The sequence below is a fragment of the Astatotilapia calliptera genome, chromosome 22 (assembly GCF_964374335.1).
Source record: "Astatotilapia calliptera chromosome 22, fAstCal68.1, whole genome shotgun sequence".
Classification (NCBI taxonomy): Eukaryota; Metazoa; Chordata; class Actinopteri; order Cichliformes; family Cichlidae; genus Astatotilapia; species Astatotilapia calliptera.
This window is the reverse complement of record NC_137442.1, coordinates 37,248,756-37,259,203: the sequence shown is the minus strand read 5'-3', so window position 1 is coordinate 37,259,203 and position 10,448 is coordinate 37,248,756. Positions and strand designations below refer to the sequence as shown.

The 10,448-nt window shown below is 42.8% G+C and overlaps 1 protein-coding gene across 5 annotated transcripts; it reads right to left on the bottom strand.

Moving 5' to 3' along the window:
• Positions 1–1,514: 1,514 nt before the first annotated feature.
• On the bottom strand, positions 1,515–10,172 carry c22h6orf47 (chromosome 22 C6orf47 homolog). Of its 5 annotated transcripts, XR_013904649.1 has the most exons (4): positions 8,303–10,172; positions 2,895–3,761; positions 2,772–2,800; positions 1,515–2,400 (listed from the first exon to the last, which is right to left on the bottom strand). XR_013904649.1 is itself a non-coding variant. In XM_080296283.1 (2 exons), exon 1 carries the CDS (start codon positions 9,205–9,207, stop codon positions 8,305–8,307), a length of 903 nt encoding a protein of 300 aa, XP_080152409.1. In that variant the 5' UTR covers positions 9,208–10,172; the 3' UTR covers positions 1,515–3,761; positions 8,303–8,304. The 5 variants fall into 5 exon arrangements, 1 of the variants encoding a protein (XP_080152409.1); XR_013904646.1 differs by having other exon boundaries at positions 2,576–3,761; XR_013904648.1 differs by having other exon boundaries at positions 2,772–3,761.
• Between the last annotated feature and the right edge of the window lie 276 nt (positions 10,173–10,448).

Below are 10,448 nucleotides of genomic sequence, written 5' to 3'. Positions count from 1 at the left end.
TGTCGTACTGATGTGTGACACAGGAATAAATGTTTAGTCATGTCCCATCAGGTCTCCCCAGTGGACTAAAGGACAAATCTGTGTGTAAAATCCACTTTCAGTAAAGACCCCACAGTAACAGACCTGACAAAGATAAAAACACCTCAATTGTAGCTTCCACTGTGGAAACACATGGTTGTCATGCTTCTCAGTCACTTCCTCAGCCTCACCTTGAACTGGCTTAAGGTTTAAAGGTTGGCCAGTGTGCTGACAGCTGATTCGAGTTTCCTGTTGGTGAATGGTGGAGACATGTCCAACATCAACTGACAAAAACATTACAGCTTAAAGTTATTTGCAACTTTGCACTTTCAGTACTGTGACTTCCTACATTGCTTCACTGTTCTGTTGCTATCATTATTTCTTTCCAAGCAAGCAGCTGCTTCCTGGCTGCTTTGTTTTTTAGCCTTTAAAGGCCCAATGATTGTGAACGCTCAAGTGACACCAGTGCCACCTAGTGGTTGGTGGAAAAGCCAAACTTTCACTGTAAAGTCTTTGTTCACGACTCCATGATTTGTTCCATTTGAAGGGTGAGATGTGTGCACTAACATTTGAAATGTTAATGAAAGGTTTCTGAATGGCCCTCTCTCTGCAGTATTTATGTATTTTGACCAATCACAGTACAGGGGAGTTCCTTTCCTAGGTCTAGAGCCTAGAGACAGAAATGGGACTCGTAAAAGTGTGTAAAAAAACCCAAACTCACGTGTGTGTAATACTAACCAGATAAAGAGTAAGACGTGTTTCGCAGGAAATAGGACAAATAAAGATTGCTCCTTCATGTGAGCCCTGCCTTAAAGTAGTTTGTCAGACTCGAGTCACAATCAAGCCGAGATTTAAAACTGATGCTTTTCATTCTTCATGATCTACTAAACACAGCTAACTTTGGCCTACAGACTATTACATCATCAACATCCCACAGTAAAAAAATACCTTAGAATTTATTGTTTGAATCTACCCAAGAGTCTTTTTTAATGCAGATTTAATTTCATATGATGGCTCCTGGTGACTTTACAGCGTGATGTGGCAGGTATCAATCATCTGTAGAAACTAACTACAGGCTACAGAGGTTCACGCAGCCTAGGGTGCTTTTAGGTCACTTGTCAGAGTAGCATCAGTGTTACACATCTGATTTGAAGAACGCACTGACCACTTAATTAATTCTGGCAGTTAAAAAAGGTCATCAGCTCTGTGCAAGTACATTTCCCAGCATGAATGGAAACAAATGCATCAATCATTTAAAACAATCAGGTTTAGCTGGCTATTACATGCAAAGACCAGTGTGGTCCTGCACTCTGGCTACAAACGGTCGTTCCAGCACAATCCACATAACCAACCACCAGAGTTTCAAGATTTCAGCTGAGAAGGATGGCAGCTAGAAATCCTTCCCTGCTTTGTTCCTTCCAGGTTGACACAAGGGATCAGCATCAGGCAAGTGATTAATACAATAACAAAGAAGTATACACATAGACTTGTAAAGATTTGGTGTAACCTGTTTACTTGAACAATATTATAAAATCAAACATTTTCAAACACTTAAATATTTCATTATGTGGCCAAAAACTGGAAAAAAGCAAGATTAAGATTGTAAGATTAAGGAAAAAATACCATATCATTATTTGAATTGTGATGGACAAATATAGCATGGCCAAAGGATCCAATGATGCCCTTTAAAGCTGCATCCTCTGAGGACTCTCCTATTTTACAGTAAGACGAGGAAAAGCAGCAGATTTGCATCTCCTACCTTAAACTATCAGCAGACTCTGAACCCTGTTGTGCTGTGAAGTGCAGTGTCAGTAAGGGTTTGATTTTACGCTATATTTTCATCAATAAGAATTCTGTAGTTTTGTTATACGTCATGCACAAATAAGACACAAATACTTCAGTTAATTTTGCCCAAAGGCTTCATCATCGCACAGGCTGATGGAGCTGAAGTCCATAAGTGTTACTGGAATAAACGGTTCAGCGGCACATACTTAAACACAGTAATATATACGAGAGTAGTGGTAAATGGAAAAGCCCTCCGTGACATTTCTGTGGAGGGAAAGTGCGCCCTACGTTGTGAGTATATATCATGGCACAGAAAACAACAAAAGGCAGAATCTAAGTGTACACACAAAATACTTTAAAGTCAGCTGCTGGTATTGTGCCGGTTCCCAGAATCTCACATATCTCTCACAGAAAGCAACAATGAGTGTACTGCTCCTTCAACCAGTTCATAGTTTGAATGTAGCATCGGCTGCAAATGCATGCCAAGGTTGCAGAAGCTTCCACAGCTCAGGTAGACCTGCTGTTTGATTCACCGAACATCTGATCACTTATAAACGAACAGCAACCATCTCCATGCTGAAGCTACTTCCTTTATGACTTGAAAGGAAAGATCTGAATTAGATTTCATTAGTCTTTTGCTCTTTGTCTAAAAAAAGAAATTTAAACTGCAGACTACTCTTGGCTTTAATACAGTCTATGCCAGGGGTGTCGAACTCCAGGCCTCGAGGGCCGGGGTCCTGCAGGTTTTAGATCTCACCCTGGGTCAACACACCTGAATCACATGATTACTTCATTAGCAGGCATCTGGAGAACTTCAGGACATGTTGAGGAGGTCATTTAGCCGTTTGAATCAGCTGTGTTGGATCAAGGAGACATCTGAAAGCTGCAGGACACCGGCCCTCGAGGCCTGGAGTTCAACACCTGTGGTCTATGCTGTAGTGTGCGTGTCTTGAGTAGCTATAGCTCACCAGTGGTGTTTGCTACTAGCTCGGATCGCCTGCAGGCGACACAAACATTCACATTAGCTCCCTGTTCCACTGAGTGAGCCGGTACGGTGTCCTGGATACAAGCTCAAAGTCACAGGTCAGTACCATCACAGAGTCTAAACCAGGGGTGGGGACCTCCAGGCCTTGAGAGCTGGTGTCCTGCAGGTTTTAGATCTCACCCTGGGTCAGCACACCTGAGTCAGATGATTGGTTCATTACCAGCCTCTGAAGAACTTCAAGACATGTTGAGGTCATTTAAATCAGCTGTGTTGGACATGGCCAAGCTTTAATTGAGTTCAAACTGAGCGGGGCCATACGGCAGATTTAAATTTGCCCCCCACACAATGAACACGGTCAGAAGAGCTAAACATTAGGAGGCACACTAAAACTGGCCAGTGGATGCAGGCGCAAACTGTCGGTGGTGCTGTTCAGTAAGACTTCTGTTCAGAGTTTATTCCTGCTCCTCGCTGTGTTTAAGAGACCCAAAGATATTTCTGCTTCACCTAAAGTGTCTCAGTGAGGCTCTCTTCATAAGTGCTGCATCTGTCCTCTCTAAGATTTGCTGTTCTACTCACCAACACAACGCACTGGAGGCAATCGGCTGGTCTCAAATCAAGTGACTGTCTCATGGGAAGAGTAGTCCCACAAACAAGAAGAAAACAGAAACGGGTACCTGCTGGCGACTTCCCCTTTCACTTAAGCATTCTCTGAACATTCATGAGCTCTTCTGGTGTAGATTACAACAGTTATCAGTGAGATCAACTGAACACAGATGCAGATCTGTAGTGCTGGACATAAAGTGCCACAAGTATCATTTCTCTGAATATGAAATTAATGTGCAATACAATTCTTAAGTTACGCTGCAGAACACACGCTGCAGTCCACAGTCTCAGTCCCACCGCTGTGACGTCAGAGGGCTGGAGGAGGTGTGATACAGCTGGAGTACTGGTGGTGCCAGCAAATTCTCTCCACCTGTGGAAGACACACCAAATAAACAGACGATCAGGAGACTACAGCGATCACTGCACGTGTGTGCATGCTGCCTGGTATAGCTCAACAATTAGAGTTAACTGTAACACGGTGGTTGTTGCCTCTGTTTTAAAACTACCAAAAACTAAACTCTGTTCAAGAGCACAGGTTTAATAAAATCCTGTTAACTGTGAAGAAAACACGTGAGATTTGTCCCAAAAACAGAGCCAACCTAAGGAAACTGCCTCTGAAACCACCCTGCTGTCAGTTTGGTTAAAACAATTTCCTTTTCCGAGCTCTCAGTTCACGTCTTTAGAAATAATGAAATCTAAAACAATCAGTCTGATACACAACAAGTGTTTTCAGCCTACAAATGCAGGACAGTGACAACTAAGATTTCTTCATAGCGTGCAACATTTCTTTCCAACACTGGCTCTGTGGACACTGGAGACACTGTTATACTGTCAGTCAAAAATCAAGCCAGCAGTGTTTAGGAAGCATAGTCTTTAGTCTGTATGGGTCTTTTATTTTGAAAAGTTAAGAGCTTCTCTTTGTTGTTCCAGTGTCTAACTCATACTCTCCTCATGTGCTCTGTGCAGCCTGACGTGGCTTCCATGAAAAACAAAAGACCCGATGCAGTTTTCACCAGCAGAGGCACATTTGGTGGAACTGCTAGTGACAGTCTCACCAGTGTCCTGTTCAGCTCTTCTACAACTGAACATGTTTCCATCTCAGAGGTGAAAGTTAAACCAAAGGCCTTGTCAATGCTACCACTGCTTATCACTGTTGCATAATGTTGGCAGTTATTTGGGAATTTAATTTGAAGTTCCAATCTACATGAATGAGCAGAATGCTGGTACTTTTACTTCTGTCAGTGGGACATAAAAACGACATGTTGAGAAGTACAGTCAAATCTGATAAAGACACTTAAAAAGTTAGATGTCTTTTCCCCAAAGTAAGATTTAAAATGCTTCTTATAGTGCATGCTTTTATTTTACTTTGCTTTATTCAAGACCGGGCATGAGCCAAACATGTCAAAGATCCGTATCTCGTCAAACATGAAAGTTTGCTAAACCTGCTTTGTGAAACAGGCGCATGTACTTTGCCATCTCACAGTAAACATAAGCTGATGATGTTCTTCCTTTGTTGGAGTTTATTCCTCCCTTTGGAGGCCTTCCTACTTGGGGGGGATACATGGTCTCAATAGCAAATGTTTAAACGTATGTCTCACACAAAACAACATAACATTTGGAAGAATATGAAACTGATCAAGTTGATCACCCATTGTATTTATAACTATGCTAAATTGTATCTATCACTGTAGCTATGTTTATACATGTTCTCCTTGTTTATTGTGTGTGGGATTCAATAGAAGGTTGAGCATGGGGTAGGGATTAATAGGTATGTTATACTTCTTCCATTTCAGACTTAATAATTGTCATTTCATGTCATTTAGACTTATTTTATTTATTTTGTTTTATCTGAGCACATACGTGTGTGTATTTACATATATTCATTTTTGTAAATGCAAGTATGTGTACTTGTGTGTGTATATATTGTTTTTTTTTCTGTATATGTCTGAAATAAAGATACAATACATAAGGCACATTAAATACAGAGTAACACACTTTTGGTTCACATAAAAACATGTAGTTAAATCACCAATAGGCTGCAAGTAGGGCAGGGTTTAACGATTTCAGCTTGAATAAAGTGATATTGATTCATTAAATCCTGAATCAATTTTTAAATATAAATGTTTAATTACAAACGACAGAATCTCAGCTTAAAGCTCATTAAAGTATTTAAACAACCAGCAAACAGCTAAAACAGTAAATGAGAGCAGGTAAACGGACTCCACACAAAGAAACACGCAGCGTGGATCGTTCACCCGACTGTGTTTTATCCTCAGTTACTTTGACAGAAAGGCATCTGCTGTGATGCTCACACCTCTGATCAAGTCTTTGTTTTTATACATAGATATAAAAATGTAGATATGTACTGATGAGCAGAATTTTAATATTTCCGACTGTGTCAAAATGTAATCAAATGGAATCAGTTATAAAATCAGTGAGGATTCTCAGGCCCAGCTGCTAACGCAGGCCTTCAGAGTCACTTTCAGCAGGCGCTTGCACACCTGCCTTTTGAGGGTAATTCAGTGTCCATGAACAAGTCAATTACTTACTGAATTCCATACAAGAGACAGAAAAACAGCTCTATGCAGACGGGTAGTTGTTCTTTTGTGGAATGTAAACCTTTTCTACATGAATCAATCTATGCAACAAAAATGTCTGCGTGCTCTTTAACGCAGGGCTTTGTGTTGCTTTAACTCTTTAAAATGATCCAAATGTGTAGTAATGAATTTGAGGCCACTTTCTCCTTTAGAAACGCTATGATTTTGTCAGTGTGCTTTGGATCATCACGCTGGAGTATTCCCAGGAGAGCTTTTGTCAGATTATTTTGGTACATCCACTGGTGTAATTTATATCTGTCATCTCCCCCTGAGTACTTCGACTGTGGAGACGACACATTCATTGTTAACATCAGTAAGTTCATCTTGGTCTGTTCTGATCAAAGAATGCACTCCCAGTATTTATTCGATTTCATCTCATGTTCTTTAGCTAATATTCATTTTTTAATAAACTGAAAAGTTTATTAAAGTAGTTTTTTTTCCCTTTGGATGCAATCCATAGTCGCTGTTATGCAACCTCTTCCTCACTGAATGAACTCTCAGTAATAACTGCTCCACTGAGCATTTGCCCGTGTATGTTTTCAGGGCTAGACTGTGGAGGTAGCACGGGCTTATTTTAGAAAAGCCTCTTCAGCTTGTTGTACGTCTCCTCCTGATTACTGCTGCAGCTCGGTGGTTTGTTTTGGCTGGTCACACACAGCACAGACTGGCAGATACACTCAGGAAGTAGAACATCCACTAATCCCAATTCAATCATTTAATCAACAATCATCCTAAAGGCAGCTCCCAACATGAGGACATAACCAATGTAAAATTATTAAGTAAAGCAAACTTCAGTTCCATCATTTTTTCACGTAGTCTCGAGTTATTCATTATCTTCACACATTGTAAACTCCGTCAGCTTTCCCGACTTGGATTGAAATGCTTGGATGTGAGCATGTGCAGTAGCCCAATTCAGGCACAATGTTGATCTCAGAGTAGAAGACAGAAACCCCTCAGTGCAGCATAAAATGGTAAATAGCCTGTATTTGTATAGCGCTTTACTAGTCCCTAAGGACCCCAAAGCGCTTTACACTACATCCAGTCATCCACACATTCACACACTGGTGATGGCAGCTACATTGTAGCCACAGCCACCCTGGGGCGCACTGACAGAGGCGAGGCTGCCGGACACTGGCGCCACCGGGCCCTCTGACCACCACCAGTAAGCAACGGGTGAAGCGTCTCGCCCAAGGACACAACGACCGAGACTGTCGGAGCCGGGGCTCGCACCGGCAACCTTCCAATTACAGGGCGAACTCCTAACTCTTGAGCCACGATCGGCCCCTAAAAAACATAAAGAGCCTCAATGCTGGATTTGAACTTTTTTTTTTAAGCTTGTAATAAGTGTGTGACACAATGCACAGCTGACATCATCTAATGTTTGTTAAAGTTAGTTTTCCAGCACTAACTATCTCAGCTAATCGGTGCTTCACAGTTAGACTTAACTATGAGGCAACATTAGGGTCACATTGAGAATAAAGTCAGAAGCTTGAGATTAATCTTGAAATGCTATTTTGGTGCCTGTGACAGCAACGACTTTAATCTCCACTTTTTGAATAATACATATATTTTTACTTTTAACGGGGCCCTAATACTCCGTCACATTTGGGAGAGAAACTTGTACTGAATGTGTCGAGGCTTTGTTGCACAGCCAACAGCAGCTTTTCTTACCACTGGTCACAGAATGCCTCAAACATATTTTAGTTATTTCAACTAACAGTGAAAGTAAACAAGTTGGCGCCCTTTTTCTATTTTGCTCGAGCTGACAGAGTGAATGTAGTTTGATCCTCCAGGTGTTTGCAGAAGATAAACTCCATACAAATAACCACAGCTCTGGCTGTGTTAACTTAGCTGCAGAGTTCACGCTCAGTGAAGTTTGTTAAAGCTGTGTGAAGCCTAGCAGACAGCTGATAGTGGGTCTTACTCACAACACACAATAACTCAATCTTGACAGGGAAATAAGTGGTTCCTCCCAGAGCAGGTCTGAGCTTCGAGCTGGTTTCACACCACTCAGAGAATGGTTTTTTGTGTTTCACTTGGTAACAGGGTTAAAATAGATCCAGGATGTCCCTGCTGTGTTTGTGTTGGATGCTCAATGACAGCACTGAGCATTTTTCTCTTCTTCTTACAGTAGTTGATCAACTTACACAGACTCGTAGTGTTCAACTGTGTAACAACTGCTAGCCCCTACACTAAAACGCCTTCAGTAAACAGCTGTATTATTCTGAAGCCTGGACAAAAAAACAACACAATGTTACAGAATAAAATTAAATCTGATAACTTTGACAAATATAACAAGAATAAATGGACTCACCTTTAATTTGTCTTTACCTTGTCTTTGACAGACACAGGCTTGTCTTTGTGTTCCTTAGTGTCTCTCGTGTCATCAGTGTCCTTTCCTGTCTGGTCATTCTCTTCCTCAACACCTAGCATCACACTCTGTCGAACACTGACAGAGATCACCAACGCCTGAATGATGCCATAGATCAGGGCAAACTGCAGGAGATACTCCTGGATCAACCAGAGTAATCCTGCCATTCCAACTGTGGCGACAAAAAACATAGCCATACCATGAAACCACAGTCTCAGTGCTCCCTGGACACCCAGCACCTCCAGGATAAGCTTGGCAGGAGGTGACACAGTCCACAGGAAGCCAACAACAAACAGGTCAAACAAGTGGCGTAGGAAGTTAAAGCAGATCTCGTAGTGCTCTGGTACAATCTCCACGTTCCAGCTGTGTGCAAACAGTCGAAAAGGAGAAGTCAGCTGAGAGGGAGAAGGGGTGGGGGACGGAGGGGGGGTTCCATAATCAGAAAAGTCTCCATCAGTATCACGTTCCCGTGGATCTCCAGTCCCACCGTCACGTTTCCTGTGTCGTAGTCCACTTAGCTCAGTTTTCCTTGGCCACAGATAAGAAGTTGGAAGATATCTATCCCACCACCTAGGCACCAGTACAGTTTCAGCCTCTGGCTTCCCTGCCGCCAGATCTTCAATTTTAATGGGCTGAAGCTTCTCCTGTGCCTCCCAGTACTCCTCTACTGGACTGCTTAGTTCATGCTGACGTCCCCATGAGCCCCAGATCCAAGCCTTGATGCCCCAACCACCACTGCCACGCAGCTTTTGGCGCTCAGCTGTCAAAACGTTAGTGTCCTTTGACCTGGCACCGCTGCTGCCCCATGAGCGGACCCACCCCCACGCTTTGCCCACCACAGCTGCCATGTCTGCTCGCGGAGCTTGTTAGACCTCGGTTAAAATCGTCAGTTCTCACGTCCTGTTGGCTTCCCGAGCTTCAGAGAAAAGCATGCACTCGCTGTCGGTGCAGTTATGAAGTTGAAATACTTGTTCAGGAGGCCTCAGGCCTGGGCAACGTGACGTCCTCGGGTCATCGCCACACCTGTGGGTGTGTTCGAGCAGTTCAGCAGACAAAAGGTTACACTCGCCCCCACCCTACATTACTTACAGGGCTCTGCTCTTAACGAGACTCCACCATTTAAAGTCCAGAAGAACAGTCTACATGTTTGGTTTCAGCTGACAACCTTCGAGGGTGCTTTCAGTATTTCAGCGACACCTTAGCACAGAGGAACTGGGAAAGTTGACGAAAGCTTCAGCTCAGCGTTAGCCAACAGTTAGCTTATTCTTTGGCCAGCCCTTCCCAACAAAAAAACAAAACAAACTTTTTTCAGCCTCTCGAAACGCATTTGTTAACTCCTCAAACAAGTAGAAAGGTTGGTTTACGCGTGCAGTTTGGTATCCAGCTCCACGTCACCATCGTGCAGCTTTGCTAACACAGCGGTCAGCTGCCCTACAGGTTACTCACCACTGAGCGAGCTGTTTAAAGTTTACCTCACATATGATTTTTCGGTGTGAATAAACCTGTCAGTGATAAAAGTCAGTAGCTAAAAGCTCACCTTCGCCGCTGTTAGCTGCTTTGTCAGAACCCAGCTAGCGCTACTCGTTAGCATGAGGTAACTCGATAAACAGACTAGTTGCTCTGCTTCAGCACGTCGTGGCTCAAATGTCCACTGTGGAGAGAAAGGTCCGTGTCCACTCAAAGCTAAGGGAAGGCAGGTACCACTAAGAGCACTCCTAGCAAGCACAAAAAGGTCGCCTGAACAGTTTCCCCGCTCATTACGAGAACAAAGACGACGAACTACCGGGTCCCTTTCAGCCTTCAAAATAAAACCATGGTTACCGTCAGAAGGTCAGCATCACGTGAGACTCGTCCTCTTCAGTGATGTTGCCAACGTGTAAATTAGCTTTGCACGTCAGTCAATTTCACGGAGGCAGATGTTTGTAAAACATATCAAACTACACAATTTCTCAGGTTCTGGACACGCCCGATTTTATATCAGTTCAGCGTAGAAATACGTGACCAAGCCGCTTTCAGCTCAGCCTTTTATTCCTTTGCATGAGATCGTTTAATGATGTTGGATAATTTTGCCACATCACTAACATTTAAT